This window comes from Malaclemys terrapin, chromosome 17 (assembly GCF_027887155.1).
Source record: "Malaclemys terrapin pileata isolate rMalTer1 chromosome 17, rMalTer1.hap1, whole genome shotgun sequence".
Classification (NCBI taxonomy): Eukaryota; Metazoa; Chordata; order Testudines; family Emydidae; genus Malaclemys; species Malaclemys terrapin.
The window spans coordinates 21838253-21864775 of NC_071521.1; the positions used below are offsets into that span (position 1 = coordinate 21838253).

Consider the following 26523-nt stretch of genomic DNA (forward strand, 5'->3'; position numbering starts at 1 on the left):
CCACTCCCCAAAGCCAGTCCTCCTGCCAGCTCCCTCCTGGTGCATGGCCTCTGGGGAGGCTCCCTGCCTCTGCACCGCATACAGGCACCTTTCACCCAACTGGTGCACATGCCCCGCTGGTACTGCCTGTCCTAATCCAGATACTCAGCCACTCCCAGGGAGCGTTAAACTCCCCCTGGCTGATCACAGAGATGCTGCTGGAGCAGCAGGGATCCTTCGAATGGCCAGCTTACTCTCACCGCCACCTCCTCCAGCAACTCCCAGAAATACCGGTGAGCCAATGTCCTAGCCGCGGCTGAAGACCGGGTGTCTGCTCTGGGGGTCGGTACAGAGCTATTAAGAGAGTCTTCTGAACTCACTGGGGAAGGGGCCTGTTTTCTTCTAGGCCTGACATATATACCTGGCATACTTGGGGGCTCTCAGGGAATATAAATGATGGAGATGATAGAAAGAAAGGATTCCCAGGTGCTGGGGGAAGAATTAAAATCAGCTCTGTGCTTTAAAATGTATCAAGTCTCTTTACTGTATGCACATGATAACAGCTCTACCTCAGACCTCCCAGAAACATCTCACACAGAACCACGCGCGGTCTGGGAAGGACGCAGAAAGAGAATGAGAATAAAGAGAACACATTTTACTTCCAGGTCAGAAACCCCCAGCCCACATTGTGTCATCTCCCTGCCGGCACATGCACTGAGCAGGTCCTTTCCAATTCTTACCAAAGCCTCACTGGCTGACAGTCGCTCCCGACTCTGCTGACCCTACAACGGTCTCACATTGGAGCTGGACAGCAGCTGCGTGGGATTGGCCCAATTCCTTCCCTGCATTTAGAGACAATTTTGTGTGTGACTTTTAAGGAAAGCTCTTTTTATCCAGTTCAGTTTTAAATAACTCAAGAGATGGGGCCCCAGCCCCCTCGCTGGGGAAACGACCCCACAGCCTAACGGATCTCACTGGTGGAAGTTTTCCCTCAGTACTTGGCCGAGATTTTCTTTTTCTTAGTTTTATCCTGTTATTGCTGGGAGTGGGAATTAGTCTCACCCTGCCTGCGTCATTCCACTAGATGAGCTCTCTCCAGTCTCTGATAAGCCAATGCCAATGTTCATGCACGAGTCGAACTTTGACCCCCACAGCGTTCAAACAGGTTCTTACCCAAGTTCCCCGTGGGATGTGTCTGGTTGGGGCACTGACATGTGGAGTAGGAGGTGCTGCTGCATGTCGGGCCTCTCTCACAGCCAGCTCCGCAAGAGTTAGCAGCGCTGCACGGCGGAAGCCTGAACTGCACAGCTTCCGGGAGGGCACCGCTGGTAGCCTGCAGGTAATCAGTGCATGCCAGCCCACGGGCACAGTCGCTGGGACACTGAGCCCAAGGCGGGCTGCTTGAGCTCTCCATTTGTCCCATGCTGCTATGGCGCTGCCGGAGGACTGCAGGGCCTTGGGTGGATGTTTCCCTCCCTGGAGCCTGGTGGCCAAGGTTAGGGGCAGGGCCTCTTGGCACTTCCCAGGACCTGACGGTTGAGGTTAGGGGCAGGGCGCAATGGCACAGAGGGGCCAGTCCTTGTGGGTGTGCTGGTGCTGGGCCAGGCAGGAGCTCTGGCTGAAGGCCTTGCTGCATTGGGTGCACTGGTAGGGCTGCTCATGCCGGTGGGTGTGCGGGTGCTGCAGGAGCGTGGCACTGTCCCCAAAACCCTCAGTGCACTGGAATAGGAGCACTGCCCCACGTGGGTGCGGCGGTGCTTGCTCAGGGTGGAGCTGTCGCCGAAGCGCTTGCCGCACTGGGCGCAGGCAAAGGGGCGCTCCCCGGTGTGGGTGCGCTGGTGCTGCAGCAGGTTGGAGCTGAGGCCGAAGCGCTTGCCGCACTGGGCGCAGGCGTAGGGGCGCTCGCCCAAGTGGGTGCGCTGGTGCTGGATGAGGTTGGAGCTGAGGCTGAAGTGGCGGCCGCACTGGGTGCACTGGTAGGGGCGCTCCCCGGTGTGGGTGCGCTGGTGCTGCAGCAGGTTGGAGCTCTGCGTGAAGCGCTTGCCGCACTGGGCGCAGGCAAAGGGGCGCTCGCCCGCATGCGTGCGCTGGTGCTGCAGGAGGTTGGAGCTGAGGCTGAAGGCCTTGCCGCACTCCGTGCACAGGTAGGGCCGCTCGCCCGTGTGCGTGCGCTGGTGCTTGAAGAGCGTGGAGCTGAGGCTGAAGCTCTTGCCGCATTCGGTGCACACGTAGGGGCGCTCGCCCGTATGCGTGCGCTGGTGCTTGATGAGCGTGGAGCTTTCACTGAAGCCCCGGCCGCAGGCTGTGCACACGTAGGGGCGCTCGCCGGTGTGGGTGCGCTGGTGCTTGATGAGGGTGGAGCTGTCGCTAAAACCCTTGCCGCAGTCCGGGCACTTATAGGGGCGCTCGCCAGTGTGGGTGCGCTGGTGCCGGATGAGGTCAGAGCTCTGGCTGAAGCCCTTCCCACACTCGCTGCACTTGTAGGGGCGCTCGCCCAGGTGGGCGCACTGGTGCTGCGCCAGCTCTGAGCTCTGGCCGAAGCAGCGCCCACAGCTGGCACACTTGTGGGCTTTCTCCCTGCTGTGCACCCGCTGGTGCTGGATGAGGTAGGAGCTGAGGATGAAGCCCTTGCCACACTCCGTGCACTTGTAGGGGCGCTCGCCCGTGTGCGCGCGATGGTGCTTGAGCAGGGTGGAGCTGTCACTGAAGCCCCTGCCGCACTCGGGGCACTTGTAGGGGCGCTCGCCGGTGTGGGTGCGCAGGTGCCGGATGAGGTCAGAGCTCTGGCTGAAGCCCTTCCCACATTCACTACATTTATAGGGCTTATCCCCCGTGGAGGCTCTCGGCTGGGCAGCAGCATCGTGGTGATCCCCTGTAGCTCCTTCACCAGGGGTGGGTTGGCTTGCAGGGCCTTGCCATTCCCAGCCCACCTTGCAGTCACTCTTGGGACTCTGGAGAGGGGCCCCGCTGGATCCCCCTAGCAGTGTCCCATGCAGATCAGTTTCCTCAGGATCAGGCATCTCCACCACATTGTCACCCAAACCCCCATCTACTGCTGGAACAAAGAGAATCTGGCCATGACTCAGCCCATGTGCCAAGGCAACTGGGGGGAGGGAGGGGGCTGCAGACACAGACATGGGGGTTCAGCCCACTTGAGGCCTTGTCTACAGAGTGGCACCTGTTTAACTTAAGATGTGATCCAAAATCTATTTGGTCAAGCCTGTGCCAAAGGCTGTGTGAATGCACTTATTTCAGCGTAGCTTAATTTAATTGGGCATAAGTTTTAAGCCACTCAAAGCAAAATCAGAGCGTCCACACACAGGAGTTTGAACCAGTTTCATTAAATGGGTTTTCACTCCTAAAGTTAAAACACAGCAATTTCCTAGTGTAGAAGACGGAAAATCAGCAGGTGATTTGTACACCCTCCCAAGACAGAGCACAGGCCAACATCCTGTCTTAACACCCAGAGCAAGGATGAGAATTCTCCCAGAGCCCCCTCAGGACTTGGGGAGAGCTCAGATTAGCTCTGGGTTGAAGAGACATTCCACACCAAGCCCCTTTCACCTTCCTTCTGGAACAGGCTCATTCCAGGCTGAGAGTGTCTGCCCCAACATCTGCTCGGTCCCTGAGATCCCTGCATCCCGTGCATGCTCCTCTGCTCCATGAAGTGCCCGCACCACACAAGGCAAGCTGCCTTCTTGTGTCCAATTACACACCCGCTTCCCATCCAGCCGAGACACATGCCCCAAATATTACAGCACGCCTAGGGATGTTCTCTATTTGCCCTCCCCTTGCCTCTCCTGGCAGCTTCCGCCCCTGAGCACTAGCCCGTCTCTCGAGTTCTGCTCCATCAGGCTTCCAGCTGGAATCTGAGGTGATGGTGTTACCCTATAAAGCCCTAAGCAGCCTCAGTGCCACTGCTGAGAGCCACACAGGTACTGCGGGAGGAGCCCCTCAATATGGATGAGGAGGAAGGGCTGACGGCACCTCTGGGATGGCCTCCAGCAGTGCTGGACCTTGCTGTCTCTGGGACCCACCAGAACCTGGATTTGTTAGCCTGCAATGCCCGTCTACATTCCAGGCTTTTGGGGAGAGACAGAGAGAGAGGTTTATTTATTGTCCCCAGTCAGCCCTGGAATATCGTGCAGCATGTGTTCTAATGAACGAGACAGGGCACCTGGAAAGGGTTTATAAATGTCTCAATGATATTAACAAAACATGAAGGTTGCAGAGTGAAACCCGCAGAAGTTAGGAAATGCCAGAATCAAGGTTGCTCTGCAGCCTTACCCTGCGCCCTGGGGCATGTGAATTAGGAGACAGTCTTTCATTACATGACCACATGCTATTTTTTTCCACAGGACCCTGCCTCATTCAGTGTATGGGACAGAAGGTGCTCAGAGAACAGGTACTTCCGTATTTCTTCTCGCCCTCCCCACTCAGTGTGTGGCCCTATGCAGTGCTACTAGACCCCGTCCAAACCCTGCCCGAATACAGATTATTCATTTCTTCGCAGGCTTCTCTAGGTCGTTCTCCTGGCAGCAGCTTAGGCCCAATCCTCAAGGGTAGTTAGGCTCCAACCGTCCATTGATTTCAAGGGCTGCCTTAATTGATGAATGGTGGCACAGCACTAGCTCTGAGGGGAGGAGGAATTACCTCCATTTTACACCTGGGAACGGAGACCAAAGGTGTCAATGTCAAGTCACTGTGCCTGCCCGATTTGGGATGTCGAGGGCCTGACTTTTCAGAGCACTCGGCAAGTTACCGCACTGTGTGTTCATGGCAGAGCTCCCATCACATCAGCAGCAGCAGCACTTCCACAGCCCAGCCCCAGGTGTCTCAACTGGGCACCCAGAACATGAGGCACACACAGTGGCCACCTATGAAAATGCTGGTTTATCTGATTGCCCATCACCCAGGACCTGAGAGGCAGGGACAGGACTGTCCATCCTGTGCTCTGACAGGCAGGGGTCCTGTGAAAACCGAGAATGGGACGAGACTCAGGGCTCCTGGGGGTGCTATAGTGCTCACAGGTCCTGCTGCCTCAGTCCCCTCAAACGGTCTCTGTCCCTCCCCAGCTCCTGCCCTGTCCCCCACTTTGCTGCTATACCCACCCCTTCTTCCGTGGTTCCTGCCCTTCCCCCAGCTACCCTCCCCCAACCCTTCAACCACTTTGTTCTTATCCACTCCCCTATTTCCCCGGCTTCTCTTCCTCCCTTCCATACCTCCCCTTCTTCCTCCCTTCACCCCTCCTTAATCTCCCCCCACCTCCGGCTTCTCTTCCTCCCTTCATCCCCCCCATCATCCCTCCCCTCATCTCCCCTGACCCCACATTCCAGCCAGGCTGCTCCTTCCTCCCCTCCCCGCTGCCTGGGCCCAGCAGGGGGAGCATTGAGAGCACAGGAGAGAGAGGTCCCTGCTCTCAGCCCTGGCTGCCCCGATGAGTGACCATCCTGAGCAGGCCCTGTGCAAGCTCAGGCGCTCTGTGGGAGGTGGATGCGCCCTCCGGTCACACACAGGCGCCGTGGGGGCTGCAGCATGTCAGCGCAAATGGAATCTTTGGAGAAGTTCAACTAACAAGTCTCTCCTGAGAGCGTGAACTGAAATTGTTCAGTTTTGTAACTTGGCCAAATGTGGGTATTTTTCCATGGTAAGAGCAAAAGGTACACCCCGACCTCAGGGTGACCCCCTGCCAAATTTCAAGTCCCTGCCGCAAAGCAAGAAGGTGCTACAGTGTCTCATGAAATGCTTGTAAGGTTTTTGGGTTTTTTTTTAACATGGACAAAACCATTATTTTCCCCTAATCTCGTTCTCGAAAATGGCAGACCATTTCAGCTGAAAATTAAAAACAAACAAACAAAAAAAACAGGCTGAGGCAGACCCAGAATGGGAAATTTCAACCCAAGCAGTTTGCTAAACTTAAAGTCATAAGCCACTGAAAACAGGGTCTTATAATGGGAAGTGTCAGGTAACCTTAACTATAGGTCGCTGCCTACACTCGCTAAATGTGAGACACCTGCAGTGCTCACACTCAGCTGCAATGCCAAGGCCAGTCAGCTAGCACTGCTGGATCCCAGCCCCGGCGGGCGGGCGGGCCCAAGACCAAGGAGAGCCCCTCCCTTCCCAGAGAACAAGCAGCACAGAGGTTTCCCCAACATCTGGGGAGGAGGCTGTGGGGGGCAACAGGGGGACCATCATTAATGGATGCAAGGGGAAGGCCAAGGGAAAGCGAATCAGGCTGAGGCCAGATGGGGGATTGGAGAATCTCCTTCTCTCCTCACGGCAGCACTGCAGAGTATAGAGGTTTTTGCCAGAAGATGGACAACCCAGGAGATGCAGCGTGAAAACCCCTTCCCCTGAAAATCCTGCTCAGGGGGAGGGGGCCAGCTGGCTGTTCCCTTCCTCGCCCCCCACTTCCTTCACAAAACTGACTCCTGCCAGAAGCCGTCCAGCCTTTTGCTTCCAACATGGTGCTGCTCACTTGGTGGAGAATACACTCCTGGTTTTCTGCGCTGTCGGAGGACCCGTCCTCCCAACCCTGCAGAGGGCAGAGCTGCCTTCCAACCAAAATCATGACATCTCTGATAGGAATAAACAGGAAGACTGAGGTCTCTTTCCGTTCCCGGCACTAAGGGGCTAATGAACTACAGCGCCCCCTGTCTTTGACTCAGGCTCACTACAGGACTGTCAGCAGCACTGTGCAGCGCTCCCATCCACCTCTACCAGACACTGCAAAGTAGCACGTCCCCCTTCGCCATCCAACTCGCGCTCTCATACAACCAGGGCAGTGTTCAGGCACCACAGCGTTACCCATAGGATGGTGTGAAGGTTTCTCAGCTCCCGGGTCGAGTGAAAGCTGCGTGGTAAAACAGGAGTTGGACGAAGCTGGGGGAAGTGCTACTCTGAGGTATCTACTGGAGGTGGAAGGGGAAGAGCCTTGTCTAGCGTTTGGGAGGGGATGTCCAGAGAGCACCGAATGTGACGGGACGATGGCCAGGAATGCAGCAGATTCTGCTCTTGACCTCTTGTTTCTGCGCTTTTGAAGTTTCGCATGCGTGAGCACTGGGTTGCCGCAACCAGACCTGCCACTAAATGGGGCTTTCATTTGTGATGCTCTAATTTCAGGCTGATCACAATGAAGCAGAAAAGCTCCATGGGAGGAAGGTGGCTAAGTGGGCTTCAGCCCTTGCACAGGAGACTGTGAGATGGGGCAGGAAAGTGACAGCTCAGCTCTTCTTGGCTTTCCAGCTCTTGGGTTCATGCACCGATGGTTCCTGAGTTGATTTAGCTTGTAGCCCTCACCTGTGAACCTTGGGAGCTCGGTTTCCTCCAAGTCCTGGAGATCCAGGACCTGCAACTCTTCCTCTTGCTCCATCCAGGAGATCACAAATCCTGCTCAGGGGAAAGGAAACAGGCAGCAGGTTACAAACTCCAAATGCTGGGCTGGAGGAGACATGGAGCCTGAATGGAGGGGAAACGCCGGGGGACGTCAGGGAAAAGCAGCCATCTGTTGGGAGATGTGCCGTGTCCCACAGGGACCCCGAACGCAGCACACCACCACTATTAGTCAGTTTCCCATTTCTAACCTGCACAGAGCCCAGACCCTCCCCAGGACGGGGGACCTGGAGTCCCAGGGGAGGGAGAAGGGAATTAAGGGAAGCATGAGAACACCGATACACATACACACCTGGCCTTGCCCCAGGAAGCTCTAAGGGGAGCACCAGGGATTGCTGTTCAGGTGTCACATCTACAGCCCCCACACCCTATGGTACTTTACCATCCTTGCGTGAGCCCAAAGCTTAATGCCACGAAGCATAAGGAGCCAGGGAAGACGTATGAGCTGGAATCGATCCATGCATGTCACTGAGAGCAGGTCTGAGTAAAATCAATCCCCTACCCTGAGAGAGCAGAGTCTGGTCATTCTCCTGCATGATGGAGAGGGCCTCTGCCCTTTGGCCAAACAGCCCACTCAGCCTCCAAGAGTCACAGGCATCTCGGCAAAACCAACAGCACCTGAAACAACAGATAGCCCCATGCAATATCTTCCCCCAGTGCTGCCCCTGGCCCCAGGGCCCAGCCTGCCCAGGTGCCTAGGCCAGGGATGGGGAAGGAGGAGCAGAGCCAGCAGCTTGAAAACACACTTGAAATTGGAGGGCTGAGGCCAGGCCGAGTCCCACAAACGCAGCCAAAAGGCCAGGAAGACAGTGCCAGAGCCCTCCAGGGCCCAGGCTCACTGCAGCCAGCTTCGTCCCCTGCTGCAGGCATCTGAGCCCTGCATTTAACACCTCCAAACTCACTGCTACGCTACCCAGATGCCGTCTCCTGGGGCGACCCTGGAGAGATGGCCTGGACGCCAGGCACCCGGCCATGGGGCCTAGGGGCTACTGCCGGGAGGCTCTTGGAGGGAGCAGTGTCTAGGACCCCGCAGGCACTGGGGAGCGCATCGCTGCCTGGCCTTGGCTGGGTGAGGCCTAGCGCAGCAGGGCCAGCTCGGGCCACGTTCTCAGGTCAATTCGAGCCTTCTGATTGGTTATTCTGTCCAAAGGGGCGGGCAGTTGATCAGAGCTGCTGCAGGTGGAGCCTCTCTCTCTCCCTCCCCCCCCTCAGCAAACCAAAGCCACTGGGGTGTCCTCCCCCCTCCCCCGCCTGAGTGGGGGGCTGAACCCCTGGAACCACTCCCCAGCCTGGAAGGGGTAGAGGGGACCCCTCTGCACCCCCCCAGGCCTGGGAGAGGGGTTGAAGAGCCCAAGGGGAGCAGAGATTGGGGCTGGATTAATTGCTGGGCAGGGATGGGCAGATGTGGGGCGAGAGCTCCTGCAGCAGGAGCCAAAATCCCCTCACCCAATCCAGCTGGGAGCGTGGCAGCACTCAGGGGTGGGCAGGGCAGTCCAACCCTACAACACAACACAGTCACCCAGAACATCGCAGGACGTTTTCTCTCTTCAGGTTGGCAGCACTGGTGGTGAGAGATCCTAGCACGAGCGTAGCAGTGTGGGGGATGGAGGGCCAGGGCCAGGACAGTAAGGAACCTGGGGCAGAAACAGCTGCTGGGACCAAGGCCCAGAGAAGAGGCTGCCTGGGAGAGGGCCTGCTGGGCTGGGGCCTGGCTGCAGCAGGCTATGGGGAGTGGGCAGCCCCCTGAAGGGACAGTAGCACCTTTATTGCCAATGAGTGTGGAGTTGGGGGGGGCTGTCAGTGGGAGAGGTGTGGTGCAGGACATGGGGAGACAGTGCCCCATCTCTTACAGGGACAGAAGCCTGTAAAGACTGGGCTAACCTTGGTGAAGCAAAACCTCAGAACAGGGGAGCCATTCTCAGGACTACGGGTGAGAGGAAGGGAGACCAGGCTCAAAGGACAAGAGGAATGAGCTGCAGGTTTCCTGGAAGGCAGATTTAAAAACAGGCCAGCTCAGGATCTCAGCAGTTTGAGTTGGCAGTCACATCCCCACCATTATTAATGCCTACACCCTGCCCCAAAAACATAGCTCCAGCAGCCAGCCAGCTCCGTCTCAGAACAACACCATCTGCTTTGGGCTGCCTTTACTTTCCCCAAGATGACTCAGAGCCTATCATTTGGAACTAAAAGTTAATGGTAGCTTAGATGCAAGTGATCATGACCCGATCATATTTTAAAAGTGTAAAAGTTCAAAACAGCAATATATATACTTAGTGCTTTAAAGGGACGAGTTTCACAAACCTTAAAACAATTGAGACAAATCATCTGGGAGGAAGAATTTAATCAGAAAAATGTGAATGACAACTGGGAATTGGTTAAGACACTTTACTGGATGCACAAAAAGCCAAAAAATGGAAGAAGGGGGAAATGAATAGTACTGTATTGAATATAAATCAGAAGCTAGGAACTGTAGGAAACTGCTAAGGGAAGCAAAGGGACACAAGGAGAAATCTACGGCCAACAGAGTTAAGGACAATAAGAAGGAAATTTTTAAGTATATTAGGAACAAAAAGAATCCTAACAATGGTATTGGTCCATTAGTAGATATAAATGGTAGAAGTAGCAATAATAATGGAGAAAATTCAGAAGGGTTTAATAAATATTTCAGTTCTGTATTTGTGGGGAAAAAAACAGATGATATCGTCTCATGATGATGATGATGATACTCTTTTTACTCCAATATCTTAGGAGGATTTTAAACAGCAGCTACTAACGGGTACAACATGCCCTTCTTAGCTTCAGGCAGTAAGCGTGCAGGGCTTTGGACCTGAGTAGTCTGGTTGTCTATTGCTTTAAAGAGAATTGTTTTTCAAGAAATTCTACTTAGAAAGTTGTAGTTCTGAGAGTGGCTGGACACATTGGGCTGGCTTGGAGAGGGCCGAGGCACATTACTGAGCAGAGAACAGGGGATTGCATAGGAGGTATTTACATAAAAAACATACATATTGCATGTAAAGGCAATAGTAACTGCCCTACTTAACAGGGAATGTTCTGCACCAGACGGAGCTGCGAAGTTTACCTTTTGAAGTGACACTTTCACTGCTGGCCCACAACTTTAACAGAATAGATGGTCTGGCTGATACCCCTAGACTGGGTCACAATGGATCCTGTTGGCCTTAGAATCCATGAATCGCTCTTCTTATGCCTACAGTTTATTTGCCTATCCAGGGAAAAGGGCTTTGGGCATGTTTCTTGTGAGAGAAAGCCCCAGGGGTTTGTAACTGATGTGTGTAGTTCTTGCAACCTGCTAATCTAGCTCTGAAGGGCAGACTGGTTCCCTTTCTCCTTTCTTCATGCATCTGAAGAAGTGAGGTTTTTACCCACGAAAGCTTATGCCCAAATAAATCTGTTAGTCTTTAAGGTGCCACCAGACTCCTTATTGTTTTTGTAGATACAGACTAACACGGCTACCCTGATACTTTCTCCCTAGAGCAGGCAAGGCCACCACCATGAGCTGTTAAGATATATCTGGTCCATACGTTTAGAGACCACATCATACAGCAGTGTAGCTGCCTCTGGGGTGAAACACAGCAACGACTGTTCACAGCAACACTGGGACAGAAAGGCAAAACTCTCAGATCCAACTGAAAGTGCGGGGGTGGGGGGCAGGAAGAGGATTGATTTAGATAGGCAAAATATAACAAGTTGGAAGGAATATGGAAAAAGTGGCCACCAGCTTTACCCTTGTGAAGTGACACAAGGTCTGTCCAGTCAGTGGGCGTTTGACTTCAATGGGAGGTGCGGGTCGCCTTAGACAGACGGTACTGACCACCCGTCCACTTGGAGCACTTTAAACAGCAGCCTTAGGATGATGGGCCATGGGACAGGTGGGGAAACTGAGGCACAGAACAGCAGCGTGACTGGCCTGATGTCACCCAGCAGGTCAGTGGCAGAGCTCCCCAGCTCTGCTGACTCCCCGGGCCGGGCCCCATCCACTGGGCCCCGCTGGCCCCTCCGCATGTGCCCGCAGCGCGCCGGCCAGCCCCGAACCCGAACCCAGCCCCGAACCCGAGCCGAGCCCAGCCCGCGGCCCAGGCACTGGGGGGGGGGGGGGGGGTCGTGCCGGCCGCCCCCGGCACGCGGCGATGGATCGCGGGCCCCTCGCTGGGCCCCGGCTCCACGCCCCCTGCGCCCGCCGCGGCACTCACCTGGGCCCGCTCCGCAGCCCGGCCGGGCGCCCGCCTCGCCTCGCCCGCCGCCCGGCCCTGCACGGGCCCGGGGACGCACCGGGGAAGCGGCTTTCCCGCGCAGGGGCCTGTGGGAAACGTAGTTCGGGCGGCCCGGGAGCCGTGAGCCCGGCCCCGCCGCTGCGGAGCGCCCGCCTGGCCCTTCCCCGGCCGCAGCGACTCCTGCCCCCGGGCCGCCAGCCTCCGACCACGTCCCCGGGGGGAGGCGGCCGGCCTGGGGCGCTGGCTGCCCACCCCACCGGCGCCTGGAAGGGAGCTGCGCCCTGCAGGAGCGCGGGGCGGTCTCCGGACATGCCCGCCTGCGGCAGCGCTCACCGCCGCCAGCCCTGGCCTCAGTTTCCCTCCGAGTATCAGGAGTAACCTACGTCCACCCCCAGTCATTAAACAGTATCCCCCCGCTCCTGGTGTCTGCTCTATGAAACACCATCCAGATCCCCAAAGAACCCAGTTGATACTCCCACCCCTTAGGTTTGGGGCGCCGCAAGGCCTGCAAACTCTCCCTTTAAGTTCAGGGGTTCACAGCCCCCCTCGTTGGGGCTGGGCCCTGGCTGAGTTCTTCATTAAGCAGTCTCCAACTAAACCAGTCACCTACCTCCAGTCACCTGATCACTCCTTGACCTTTCCCGGGAGGGTCTAATTGCCCCAAACATCTGTCTGGGCCAGCAGGGAAAGCTTTGCCTTACCCACCCTGCAAGGCTCAAGGTCCCGGCCCTTCCAAGAAGAACGGCCTGGGCCTTCCTTCACCTTCTCCCGCCCAGACTCGTCCCTGGACCATCTTCCTCGCACCCAGCACCAAATCGGATGCTTATTCCTTTGGCTTCCATTTGCCTTCTCAGTTTACCTGGAACGGGTCCCTGTCCTCCCAGATTAGGTCCTCATCATTCGGCTACAGATGGAAAGCTGCTTAGCATGATGCCCATTCCAAGGGAGAGAGATTTTCCTCCTCCTCACCAAGGAAGGAGGCAGCAAGCAGCAGAAAGATGTGGAACCACATCCTGAATGCAACCCTGCTGCTCCAGAGATGGTTTCTCTGAGACTCCCAGCACACCAGGAGAGTGGGGGGGGCCTAGTGATCAGTAATGAACCCTCCAGAGCAGCCAGGACCAGACCGAATCCCTTGCATAGCAGGTGCTCTCCACAAAGCCACCAATGCCCTTGTTCAAATCCCTCCTTACAACTCCTCCCTGCTGGGATGGCACCCAATGGCGGGCGCTGGGCATCCTGGCGCTCCGGCACTATTATGATGGCTTTGCTTGTCTTCTCCCCATGTATCTGTTGTATCCCTCTCTTGCTGTCTCACCATGTGCTTAGCGTTCAAACCCTTTGGGGGCAGATGCCGGGTCTCAAGGAGGCACTGAAATAGAAATAATGGAGTGGTGGAGGGCTTGTCTTGTGCTCTCTCTCTCTCTCTTTGGCCCTATGGCCACATTGGAGGGCTTCACCTTTCAGTATTTCCTGTCATTCTGCTTGTCTGTAGCTGCCTCCCACCCCATCGGGATGTGACAAGGATTCTGGGCCCCCAAACTCTGTGGATCCCTGAGTGTGTGGGGTACTGCAAGCTCAGAGGCAAGTCTAGGAGGTGCTCTGCACTTCTATAGGCACCTATAAGCTCTGGCACCGCATGAGGCCCCAGCAGACCCTCTCTCCTACAGGTGCCTTCACCTGGCAGAAAAGGACAGGTGCAAATACCCTTGGTACCACGTCTTGGTTACTGACAAGGTAATACAGTCAGTTCCTCAGCCAGCCCCTAGGGGGCAGTGCACCAGGCCAGTGCTGAGGCACACCTGGAGAAATACATAGTCAATAGAGTTCCTGTATTCTAATTCCCTAAAATATACAGCATGTCACTATTGGAACCTGTTCTACTTGATACATTATGTTTGAAATAGCCTGGAGCAGTGGTTCTCAACCTATTTGAGCTCGAGGCCCATTTAAAAATGTTTATGGCCTGTTGCAACCCAGAAAATTGTCTGGGTGTGGAAGGTGAGGGACCTGGAGTCTCCGGTATGCTCAGCCTGGCAGCATAGGGCAGAGGAGAGGAGTAGCAGGGACAAGGAAGGTGCCTGTGCTGGATCCCTAGATTCTCTGTCACTGACCAGTTTAAAATCTAGCTTGGCTGTTTCTCTAACAGATCTGCCCTAGGGATGATTGTGGGGCAGGTCTCTGGCCTGCGTTATACAGGGGGTCAAACTAGATGATCACAGTGGTCTTTCTGGCCTTGGAATCTGTGAATCCCACCTGCTAGCACCATGGCCTCTGCACTGCCTCCTGGCACCATGGCCTCCACACTGCCCCACAGCACCACCATCTCTGCACTGCGCCCAAGCACGTCAGAAACAGCACTGCCCTGGGGTGCCAGAGACAGCACTGTCGCCGGTGCTATGGCCTCCACACTGCCCCCCTCCCAGCACCATAGAGACAGCACTGTCCCCTGGCACCCTGGCCTTGGCACTGCCCTCCAGCGCCATAGCCTTTGCACTGTCCCCTGGCATCACAGAGACAGCACTGCCTCCTGGCATCATGGACTTCGCACTGCCCCCTGGCACCACACTGCCTACAAGTCTTGGGGATGGCCTTGTGTGCAATCCAGGCTGTGGCAGTGCCCGCGAAGGGTCGGTACACACTAAGCTCTCTGGTCTCTGGCTAAGCTCTGCATTCGGCTCTGTCATTAGCTCCCTGGCAAGGTGGGAATCCATGTGGCTTGCCATGTACACTGCCCAGTGGCTCAATGCAGTGCCAACATCCAGCTGGACTGAGACCGTCCCTCACTCAGGAGAGGTGTGAGCAGCAGTGGGCAAAGCTCGCACCTCTGCCATCTTGGCTTCTGTGAAGTATTTAAACACACAAGTGTTGAGTTGCCCTCTGACCCCCTCAGGGCATGTGGCCTGTGGTGCTTCCTCCCCATGTCTGGGACCCCAGAGGGTGCCTCCCCTGCCTGGCCCACACAGGGAAGTGGAGAGCAGCAGATGATGATCTGAAGTTCCCAGGGCAGAGGTGCCGTAGATTTGGTGAGCGGCACAGCGGGCAAGGGGCATGCTAAACACAAACTGGTGATGAGTGCTGGCAGGTGACGTAAGGAAGGGAAGTAGCCGGGAGCACTTGGCTCAGAGGGTATGTCTATACTGCAATCAGACACCTGCGGCTGGCCCATGCCCACTGATTCCCTCTCTGCAGGGCTGTTCAATTGTGGTGTAGACACTGCCCAAGCCTTGGGACGGATAGTGACTGTGAAATGCTCAGGGAAAACATAATCCCAACTATTCATATAAAATGATGGGGTCTAAATTAGCTGTTACCACTCAAGAAAGAGATTGTGGAGTCATTGTGGATAGTTCTCTGAAAACATCCACTCAATGTGCAGCGGCAGTCAAAAAAGTGGGCAGAATGTTGAGAATCATTAAGAAAGGGATAGATAATAAGACAGAAAATATCATATTGCCTCTATATAAATCCATGGTACGCCCACATCTTGAATATTGCGTGCAGATGTGGTCGCCCCATCTCAAAAAAGATATATTGGAATTGGAAAAGGTTCAGAAAAAGGCAACAAAAATGATTAGGGATATGGAACAGCTGCCATATGAGGAGAGATTAATAAGACTGGGATTTTTCATCTTGGAAAAGAGATAACTAAGGGGGGATATGATAGAGGTCTATAAAATTATGACTGGTGTGGAGAAAGTAAATAAGGAAATGTTATTTACTCCTTCTCATAACTAAGGCTACATTTTAGTCACGAGTATTTTTAGTAAAAGTCATGGACAGATCACTGGGCAGTAAAAAAAATTCACGGCCCTTGACCTGTCCATGAATTTTACTATATACCCGTAACTAAAAGTTGGGCCGGGGGTCCCGAGTGCTCTGTGGGGGTGGTCCAGGGCGCCACGGGTGCTGGGGGTGGTGGCCCGGGACCCCTACTGGTGCTGAGTGGGGGCGGGCAGTGGCGTGTGGCCCAGGACCCCCGCCTGGCACAGGTGGGGGGCAGCGTGCAGCCAGGACCCCTGCTGGTGCTGGGGGGGAGGGTTGGCAAGGTTGGCAGGCTCCCTACCCAGTTCCGACTGGCATGTTCCTGCAGCTGCTAGGGGGAGGGGCGGCCAGGGGTGCTCTGTGTGCTGCTCCTGCCACAAGTGCCAGCTCCGCAGCTCCCATTGACTGGGAACCACAGCCAATGGGAGCTGTGGGGATGGCACCTGCAGGTGCAGGCAGCGTGCGGAGCCCCCTGGCCCCTCCACCTAGGAGCTGCAGGGACATGCCGGTCAGAGCCGGGGACTCCTCCCCTGAGGTAAGCGCTGCCCCACACTCCAACCCCCTGCCTTAGCCCTGAGCCCCCTCCCACACACCCAAACTGCTGCTGCCCAGTTCACGCAGCCCCTGAGCCAGCACCAGGTGCTGCAGAAGTCACGGGGAGTCACGGAATCCGTGACCTCCGTGACAGACACACAGCCATATTCATAACACAAGAACTAGGGGTCACCAGATGAAATTAATGTGCAGTAGATTTAAAATAAACAAAAGGAAGTATTTTTTCACACAACACACAGTCAACCTGTGCAACTCCTTGCCAGAGGATGTTGTGAGGGCCAAGACTATAATAGGGTTCAAAAAAGAACTAGATAAGTTCATGGAGGACAGGTCCATCAATGGCTATTAGCCAGGCTGGGCAGGAATGGTGTCCCTAGCCTCTGTTTGCCGGAAGCTGGGAATGGGCGACAGGGGATGGATCACTTGATGATTACCTGTTCTGTTCATTCCCTCTGGGGCATCTGGCATTGACCACTATTGAAAGACAGGATACTGGGCTAGATGGACCTTTGGTCTCACCCAGTATGGCCGTTCTTATGTTCTAAAGCAGCGTAGATACAAAAAGCCAGTGACATCATTACCCCCTTTCTGCTTCCCACTGATGGAGCCAGCAGCTTCAGACCCTTCTAACGCAAGGGATGCAGTGGACTTTGGAGGCTGGCTGCAGTAGTGAGACCAGAGCTACGAAAAGGATTCCTGTGCATTCCCAACCCAGGTTGTGAGCACAGAAAGGTGAGTGTCACCACCCCAGAGGCCTTCAATGGAGACCAGTGCGTGGTCCAGGTGACCATCTGGAAGGTCCGTTCAGCCCAAGTGACTCTATGACCAGAGACCAGGGAAACTAGTATTATTAGCATGAATTATTTCTACTGCAGTAGTTCCAGAGGCCCTGTCAGGAATCAATGCCTCTGTGTACTGGGCTCTAGCCATACACAATAAAGATGATCCCTGCCCCAGAGGCTTCACTAAGTCACTAGTGTAACTAAAACTAAATTAAAATCCGATTTACACTGATGCAAACCTCTGGGAGGAGACCCTTCTATCAGTGTAAGAGCAATTATAGCGGCTTAGCTTGGCCCCAGATATCTATCGACACAAGCCAGACCGCTAGAAAGCAGGGTTTAGTCGATAGCATAGTGCCCTCGCACAAATGTACATCCAGTTAAATCACTGAATGTCACACGTTTAGCTCCTGTAGCTTTTAATGTAGACCAAGCCTAGGTAAGGGCTGGTTACCACACTAGCCAATGCCTTCCCCCAAATGGATTTTAATTCACACCCTTAGTCATTCTGTCTATGGATGGATGCTTATTTTGGACAAAGTGTCCTATTTGGATGTAGCTTTAGGCTTGCTCTACACGCAGACCTGGTGCTGGGAGAACTATTTCTGTCAGGGGGGTTTATTCTACCCAAATAGTTAAATCAGTCCCCTACTGTGGATGCAGTGAGATTGGTATCAAGGTGCCATATAGCAGAGAGCTTATTCCGCTTTCCGCACAGGACTAACCAGACACCGCTATACCAATATAACTGCATCCACACTGCAGTGGTTGTACCAGTTTAACTCTGCGGGTAGAGTTAGGGTACATCTACACTACAGGGGGGAGTCGATTTAAGATACGCAAATTCAGCTACGTGAATAGCGTAGCTGAATTCGACGTATCGCAGCCGACTTACCCCGTTGTGAGGACGGTGGCAAAATCGACTTCTGCGGCTTTCTGTCGGCGGCGCTTACTACCACCTCCGCTGGTGGAGTAAGAGCGCCGATTCGGGGATCGATTGTCGCGTCCCAACGGGACGCGATAAATCGATCCCCGAGAGGTCGATTTCTACCCGCCGATTCAGGCGGGTAGTATAGACCTAGCCTTAAAGTGCTACAACTTTTGTTTGTAGACAAGGGCTAAACCAATTTAAATTAAATCAAACTAGGAAACTAGGACACGATCTGTGACAGGAGACTCCACCCTGGAGCAGCAGCACAGAGAGCACTGGCTAGTTATGAGGTGCTTAAAGCTGCTTTGCACCAGAGCAGCAGGAGTGCACATCACAGATCCCCTTCCCCATCTCCACGGTCCCTGTAGGGGCACCCACCCACCCACCTCTTTCCCCCTTCCCTACTCCCCAGGTCCCCATCCCTCCTGCAGTCCCTGTACAGTAGATGTGGTGCAACAGGTAGATTCTGAAAACAGGACTAAGGCTGAAGGCATATTCTTCTGCAGAGAATGCCATGAAATACTACCTTCTTCAAAATGGCCACCAGCTCCCTCAGGAAGCAAAAGGAGGAGGGGAAGGCTGGCAGTAGCCATCTTTAGTAAGGGCAACCTGTGGCATCAGTTCCATTGAGAATATTGGCAATGGTGGCCATGTTGAAAGAGGGCAATTCTTGGCATGTGTCCCTACAGGAGAATTCTTCATCCTCTGTTGCAGGAGAAAGGGTGGGTTCTGGAGAAGAACAGGAAAATGGCTATTACTTCTAAAAACACCCCTTCAACAACTATCCATTGCACCAGATCTTGGCCACTTCTCCACCACGCTTGGTGTGAACAGGCCATGCCTGGGCTGAGATCAATAGGGACAAGCAAGGGGCTGACGCACAGCCTAAAGGACCCCTTTCTTGACTACTGTTAACAGCCATGGACTCTGGATTTATTTGTACCTCCTCAGAAAGTGCATTCAGTGGGGAGGGGGGACGGAGAGCGGGGTGCCATAGACTGGGCTGGAGGGGAGGGTCTCGGGGCAGGCCTGGGGACTGCATGGGGTCAGGAGGTGGGAGAGAGAGGAGGCTGCTGGGATGGGAGGTTGGGAGTGAGGCCAGGAGGTGTCCAAAGCTGGGCTGGGGGGAGAAGTTTGGCTTGTGGGTGTTGGTGGCTGGGCAGGGAGTGTTGGGGGGGGCGGTGTTGGTGGCTGGGCAGGGAGTGTTGGGGGGGTGTTGGTGGCTGGGCAGGGAGTGTTGGGGGGGGAGGGTGTTGGTGGCTGGGCAGGGAGTGTTGGGGGGGGAGGGTGTTGGTGGCTGGGCAGGGAGTGTTGGGGGGGGTGTTGGTGGCTGGGCAGGGAGTGTTGGGGGGGCTGTCAGAGGCTGGGCAGGGAGTGTTGGGGGCGGCTGTCAGAGGCTGGGCAGGGAGTGTTGGGGGGGGTGTTGGTGGCTGGGCAGGGAGTGTTGGGGGGGCTGTCAGAGGCTGGGCAGGGAGTGTTGGGGGGGTGTTGGTGGCTGGGCAGGGAGTGTTGGGGGGGTGTTGGTGGCTGGGCAGGGAGTGTTGGGGGGGGAGGGTGTTGGTGGCTGGGCAGGGAGTGTTGGGGGGGGTGTTGGTGGCTGGGCAGGGAGTGTTGGGGGGGCTGTCAGAGGCTGGGCAGGGAATGTTGGGGGGGTGTTGGTGGCTGGGCAGGGAGTGTTGGGGGGGGTGTTGGTGGCTGGGCAGGGAGTGTTGGGGGGGCTGTCAGAGGCTGGGCAGGGAGTGTTGGGGGGGTGTTGGTGGCTGGGCAGGGAGTGTTGGGGGGGTGTTGATGGCTGGGCAGGGAGTGTTGGGGGGGCTGTCAGAGGCTGGGCAGGGAGTGTTGGGGGGGTGTTGGTGGCTGGGCAGGGAGTGTTGGGGGGGGGTGTTGGTGGCTGGGCAGGGAGTGTTGGGGGGGGCTGTCAGAGGCTGGGCAGGGAGTGTTGGGGGGGGTGTTGGTGGCTGGGCAGGGAGTGTTGGGGGGGGGCTGTCAGAGGCTGGGCAGGGAGTGTTGGGGGGGGAGGGTGTTGGTGGCTGGGCAGGGAGTGTTGGGGGGGTGTTGATGGCTGGGCAGGGAGTGTTGGGGGGGCTGTCAGAGGCTGGGCAGGGAGTGTTGGGGGGGTGTTGGTGGCTGGGCAGGGAGTGTTGGGGGGGGGGTGTTGGTGGCTGGGCAGGGAGTGTTGGGGGGGGCTGTCAGAGGCTGGGCAGGGAGTGTTGGGGGGGGTGTTGGTGGCTGGGCAGGGAGTGTTGGGGGGGGCTGTCAGAGGCTGGGCAGGGAGTGTTGGGGGGGGAGGGTGTTGGTGGCTGGGCAGGGAGTGTTGGGGGGGTGTTGGTGGCTGGGCAGGGAGTGTTGGGGGGGTGTTGGTGGCTGGGCAGGGAGTGTTGGGGGGCTGTCAGAGGCTGGCTCAGGGGAGGTTAGGCTGAGGGGTGTCAGGAGAGTGTTGGGGTGTAGGCTGGGGTGTCACTTGAGGGGCTATGGGGTGGGAGGTTGATGGGGTGAGAGGATTAGAGGCTGGGCAGGGCCAAGGGAAGGGGTGTCAGGGGGTGGGGGTATCAGGAAAGTATTGAGGCCGGGGGAGGGGTGTGGGGGAGGCAGGGCTGAGGGGCTGTTGGAGGCGGGGGCCGGGGTTAGGGAAGCTGGGCTGGGGAGTTGCGGGCTGTTGGAGTCGGGGTAGGGGGACCGGGAGGCTGGTCGGGGGGTCGGAAGGGAGGCTGGGTCGGGAGGCTGGTCCTTGGCTGAGTCCTGCCCCGCCCGGGGTGCGGCTGCCGGGCAGGAGGAGGAAGCCGCAGCGGTTCCGGGCACAGATCGCGTTGCCCGGAGCCTGCAGCCGCCGCCGGCAGAAGCGTCCGGCGGAGGGGCCGGACCGGAGGGGCGGTGAGTGGACCCGAAGGAAACCCACACTCGGGCCTGCTTGGGTCCCCCCCCCGCCGCACCCGGCCCCTGGCCCCCGGCCCCCTTCTTCCCCCCAGTCCGGTACCTGGCCCCCTCCCCCGCCGCACCTGGCCCCTGGCCACCTTCTCTCCCCCCAGTCCGGTACCTGGCCCCCTCCCCCGCCGCACCTGGCCCCTGGCCACCTTCTCTCCCCCCAGTCCGGTACCTGGCCCCCTTCCCCGCCGCACCTGGCCCCTGGCCACCTTCTCTCCCCCCAGTCCGGTACCTGGCCCCCTTCTCCCCCCCCGCCGCACCCGACACCTGCCCCCTCCTGCTGCACCTGCCCCCCTTCTCCCTCTCCCCCCTAGCCCGACACCCGGCCCCCTTCTCTCTCTCCCCCGCACCCAGCACAGTACCTGGGCCCCTTCTGTCCCCCACTCAGCCCCTCTTCTCTAACCCCCCCACACACCTGACACCTGGCCCCCTACTCTCACCCCCCTCCCCCACATCCAGAACTTGGCCCCCTTCTCTCCTCCCCTCCCCCGGAACCTGGCTCCTGGCCCCCTACTCTCCCCCCGAACCTCCTTCTTTTCCCCCCGCATGTCCCTTTACCTGGCCCCCTTCTCTCCCCTTCCCCCCAACTGGCTCCCTTCCTCTCCCCCCGTTCTGCACCTGATATCTAGTTCCCTTTTCTCCCCCCCCACCTCACCCCCTCCCCCACATCTGGCACTTGGCCCCCTTCTCTCCTCCCCTCCCTCGGAACCTGATACCTGCCAGTGGAGCCCTTGGCTGTTCCTGGGGACCCCCCCCCAGCACCTGCAGGCTGGGCCCAGGGCAATGATTTTAAAGCTCCTGGCACGTTCTCCGTGCCCACTGTTTGCCTCTGGGACTGAGGCTGGGTTTAGCTGGAGTTTGGGGGGGAAGGGCTCAGTCTCTTGCCTGCCCTGTGGGCTCAGCTGGGCGGCCTGGCCACCTGGCCCCTAGGAGCTGGACACCACTGCGAAGAGCTTCCGTCACTGCTGCCCAGACTGTCCAGTGACCTGCCCACCCTCTTCCTGGGTTAATGGAGTCTCTCTCTCCTAGGCGCTGGGAAGATCTGCAGTCGCCCAGAGAACTGAGCTGGGGCCGAGCCCGTTGGCCTGGGTCGGCGTGCCCTGTGGATGGGCGTGGTACAGATTTGCTGCTAGCACAGACTTAGCTCCCTCTGCCGTAGTTTGCCACGTGGCTGGAGGCACCGCAGCAAGAGAGGACCTGTGAGAGCTCGTCTTGCCTTGGGGGAACATGCAGCGCGGTGGCATCACTGTTGAGAACCCCTACGCCAGCGTGAATATTCCGCGAGGTCAGCTCGAGAACAGCTTCATTAAGCGCTACCTGGGGGAGGAGCAGCCCTCGCCCACTGTCATTGTTAATCCTGGGGCCGTGCCCACCTACCCAGCCCCAGAGCAGCTGAATGGGGCCAGTAAATCGGTGCCACTGGATAGTTGGGATGGTTCAAAAGTCCTGACGCGGGAGTCCTGGGCCCAGCAGTATAACCCTTACGCCAGCCTGAAGCTGCTGAACGGCGCTTCCTCCGCCCCGCTCTACACCATCGAGCTAGACAAGCACCAGAAGAGTCCTGAGGTGGGCACGGACAGTGGCTGCTGCTGCTGTAAGTACTGCCCCTGCTGCCGGAAATGCGGCTGTGTCGTCTCCTAACCCCACGAGCTCTGACCCCTGGCCACACCCAGGCTGTCGGCCTGAGCCAGCCTCCTTAAGGAGCTGGGATCCTGCTGGTAGAACTGCAGCCAGCGGGCTGGGATGGACAGCCCCTGAGCTATGGTGCCCATCCTAGCAGGAACTGTGGGGCGCCTCTGGGGGCGAGCGGAGCCAACGGCAGCCTTGCAGTCTCCTGAGACTCTGAGTGATCTTTGGCTCTCTCGGGGCGTGGGGAGGGGGTGTGACTATATTTGCCCTGGTGGCAGGGCGGCTTTCTAGACCTTGTTTATCCTACGGAAAGTGAGCTCAGGTGCCATGGTGATGGGCACGTAGCAGTGATGTGCTGCCAGGATCGTGGCCAGGCCTCGGGGGAGTTTCAAGACATGCTGATGAAGCCTGGAGTGCCTCGTGCAGTGCCCTGTGGTGGAAACCCGACCGCTTGCTCCCACTTACTGTCTGGCTGGGAAACAGCCCTGATGCAACAGGCCGTGCAGCTGTGCTGACCCCCACGCAGACAAAGACATGCCCCGGTTTCACCCATTGGAGAAGCAAGGGGGGGCCTGAGCAGTGTTTCATGGGTGCTTGTGGATTCTCACTGCCCCTCCCCGTGGCTGAGGCATGCTGGGAACAGTCTCGTTTAGCTGCAAAGGCTGCGTGCCTCTTGATCGTGCGGGGAAGTGGCCTTGCAAACCAAGGCCTTGTCTACATACAACAGTCATGGTTCATGTGGTACAATTCTCTAGTGTGGCTGCAGCTAGACCGAGGGAAAGGTGCTCAGACTGGTCTAGCATCTGGTAGGGGAAGGGAATGAGCTCTACTGGTATGAAGCACCTGGATCCTGCTCTAGCTGTGTCCACGCTAGGACTTGGGCTGGTAGAACGGGGTAGGGAACGCTCACCCCTGACCCACACGGCTGAGAGGTACAAACTCAGTTTGCTAAGCAGGCTGGAATGAGGATCCTGCCAGTCCCTGCCTGCTCGCCCTCTGGACAAAAGAAGGAAACACACCCAGGGCAAACAAACAAACCAAGCAGCTTGGAGAATGTGCTGGGCTCTGTTCTGGGGATGTGCCATGGCTGGACACACTGGCCTCTGGGTCTGAACTCACAGTGGGAGGAGACTGTTCTGGCACCTCACCCCCCTCGGTGCTGGCAGGAGCTGCTTTCCAGGGCTTGGGTGGCCTGCTGTCCCTGCAGTGCAGGCAGGGGCTGTGCCCTTGTACCCCCAGCTTGGTCTGGAGAGGGGGCAGCAGGCCAGCCCTGCTCTACGTGAGCAGCAGGGCCTGGCCAGTGCCCGGCGGTTGGTGTTAGTGCCAGTGCTGCTGTGGGACTAGTGCAGGCTGCAGAGGAGGGTTCAGAATGAAATGGGGACGGGAGGGGAAGGGAAGGAGTGGGACAAGGGGTGTGGAGTCCTCTAGGTCCCAGTCAGCTGTGCAGGACCTGCCAGACTCCAAGCCACTGGGGTTGTCAGATGGCCAGGAATAGGGTGTAATGAAGTTATTGGGTCTGCTCCCTTGGGGGAGTTTCTAAAGCAGAAGCCGCAGCCCTGATGTGGGGGGCAGGGCCATGGGGAGTAGCGGTGCTGTCCTCTGCACGGGCAGAGGGGCGCCAGCTGGTTGGGTAATGAGCAAGGGGAATGAGACAGCACCTCTCTGCCCTTTACGCCGGGTGCCCCTTCCCATGCACTGCAGCTGGCTGATTGCTGCTCAGTCCCTCTGCAGCTTGTCAGTGTCGCCCCAGACTTGGCTTTCCTGCCAGGTGTCATGCGTGCTCTGTGCAAGGCCAAGTGGTTTGCATGTGAAACCTGAACCAGACCCACTGTTGTCCTTCATAAACAGCCCCATGCAGCGCTGGTGCCGGCTCCGACCTGCCTCACAGGTGAGTTTCTGCCCTAGACAAGGGGTGTTTCTCTTGCAGCAGCTGCACTGTGTAAGTGCTGGCACAGCCGGGGCCCAGGGGGCTTGGGGCACAGTGGTAAAACTCCCTGAGCCCTGTGCTAGCGCTTACCCCATTGCTAGACCTGCTGCATCACTCCTCGAGAGCAGCCGGGCCACTGTCTCTGGGGCAGGTGCCCTGACTGAGTAGTGCAGCAGGACGGGGCAGGGACCATGCCCAGGGTCCTGTGTGCAGAGATTCTAACCGTTGTGTAGCTGGGTAGAATTCAGCTTTTATTTGTCTGTGATCTCTACGGAGAGTATCAAAGTTTATTTTTAAGAATATTTTTAGTTTTATTGATTTCAGTTTTCACAGTAGGGGAAGTTATTGGAGAGTCAGAAAATGGAGGGTCGGACAATTATTTAAAGACCGTAGACGATGATATTCAAAAAGTTAAAGATTTAAAACCATTAAAACACAAACTCTCAAAGTATACAAAGGAAGTAGGCAATGTAAGAAAAATGCTGCTTTGATATAAGGCGATCTGTAAATTTGGGGTATTCTCAATGGAAACAGTTTTTGGTCATTTGGGTGTGTATGGTGAAATCGATGTTCATGGATATTTACCGATAAAAGTCGAATCCTTCCAACCCTACCTTGATGATTATAAAGAAAACCTTCCCCGTGAGGGCTCGCTGTAAGACAGCCTGAAACAATCGTTCTGAGAGGTGTGAACAGCCCGGCCCACCCTCTTGATGTGTGTTGACTCAAACCTAATGATGTCAGCATTTTAACTATATCACTGCTGATCCCTGTAGCAGAAACTCACGGCTCATTTTTGCTCACTCTAACCCTAGCTGCCTCCCAGACATCCCCAGGTACCAAAAGCTCCCACTGTCTCCTGCCCAGCTGCCAGAACTTCCCCCTGCCAACATCCAGCCCAGAACTCTGCAGCAGGGGACAGTGTCAGCTCCATGGCCTGGAATGTCACTGGGACGCTGGGCGTACAGTCCAGGGGGGTGGGGTTCCATGGGTGGGACCAAGGAGCCATGCTGCAGAGCTCCAGCTCGTTGTGGCCTTCACCCAAGTGCATTGAGCCATGATTGCCCGCAAGGAGTGACCCAGGAGCCCGTCTGCCTCTTGTCCCTCAGCTGCGTTGCTCCCCCCTTGAGGTGATCTAGAGCAATAGGCCAGTTGTACTCCAACTAGTGCCTCCAAAGGCCAATTTGTCCCTTGCCAGGCGAGTGTGAACGCTCCGTGCATCGTCGCCGGTCCCTGGATCACAAGCTGCAGTGTAAAGAGCGTTGCATGGGGTGTCCAGCCCCCAGCTCTGATGGAAGCTGCAGCGTGTGCCTCCCATAGACCCCCAAGTGAGGCCTGTGGCTTGCCTGCCGGGGTGCCATGCAGCCGCGTAGCCAGGACTGGATGCTGCTGCTGCCAGCTCTGCATGGATTCAATGGGCATTGTGTGCACATGGCTACAGGACTGCCCTGGCTGGGACAGCGGCAGAGGTTCTGTCTATAACACGGCTGTGGGAGGGCCCAGTTCCCAGCAGGGCTCACCCTGGCGTTTCCTGGTGCCCCTGTCACTGTTGCTGTGAATAAAGTAATTTGACCAGTGTCCAGCACTTGTTGTTTCTCTGATGCTCCTCCGCGCCCCCATCCCCTCCCCAGCTTTGTCACATAGGCCACAGGTCTGTGTGGAGCTCAGCTGGGGAGGGGAAGCTCAGTGTCTCTGGATGGAGTAGGGGTTACCGGTTCCAATCTAGCCCCAGGATGGGGAGGACTAGCTGGCTCCCAGGGGCTAGATAGGGTGACCAGATGTACTGATTTTATAGGGACAGTCCCAATATTTGGAGCTTTGTTTTATGTAGGTGCCTATTATCCCCCACCCCCTGTCCTGATTTTTCACACTTGCTGTCTGGTCACCCTAGGGCTAGAGCAGTGTCTCCAGCCCTTTTACACCCAAGATCACTTTTTGAATTTAAGGGCAACCCAGGACCTGCCCTGCCCCTTCCCCAAGGCCCTGCCCCACTCACTCCATCCCCCCCACCACTCAGTCTCCCCTACCCTCATTCACTTTCACCAGGCTGGGGTAGGGGTGCAGGAGGAGGTGCAGGCTCTGGGCTGGGGCCAAGGGGTTTGCAGTGTGGGAGGGGCTCCAGGCTGAGCCTGGGGCAGGGAGTTGGGGTGCAGGAGGGGGTGAGGGGTGCAAGCTTTGGGAGGGAGTTTGAGTGTAGGAGGGGGCTCCGGGCTGGGGCAGAGTGTTGGGGTGCAGGAGGGGGTGTAGGATGTGGGCTCTGGGAGGAAGTATGGGTGCAGGAGGGGGCTCCTGGCTGGGGTACAAGAGGGGGCATGGGGTGCTGGCTCTGGGAGGGGGTTTGGGGTGCAGGAGGGGGTATGGGGTGCTGGCTCTGGGAAGGATTTTGGGGTGCAGGAGGGGGTATGGGGTGCT

At 56.9% G+C, this 26523-nt stretch overlaps 1 protein-coding gene and 1 long non-coding RNA gene across 2 annotated transcripts; one reads left to right on the top strand and one right to left on the bottom strand.

Moving 5' to 3' along the window:
* Nucleotides 1–493: 493 nt before the first annotated feature.
* Nucleotides 494–7988, bottom strand: LOC128825113 (zinc finger protein 436-like). The gene is given in 4 exon segments (XM_054007216.1): nucleotides 494–1703; nucleotides 1706–3034; nucleotides 7279–7368; nucleotides 7874–7988. Coding segments are annotated over 4 exon segments (1635 nt in total). The 5' UTR covers nucleotides 7908–7988; the 3' UTR covers nucleotides 494–1521.
* A 12412-nt stretch (nucleotides 7989–20400) lies between these two features.
* Nucleotides 20401–25693, top strand: LOC128825114 (uncharacterized). Its single transcript, XR_008442610.1, has 2 exons — nucleotides 20401–20504; nucleotides 21585–25693. It is a non-coding gene; the product is annotated as an uncharacterized LOC128825114 (long non-coding RNA).
* The last annotated feature ends 830 nt before the right edge of the window (nucleotides 25694–26523 follow it).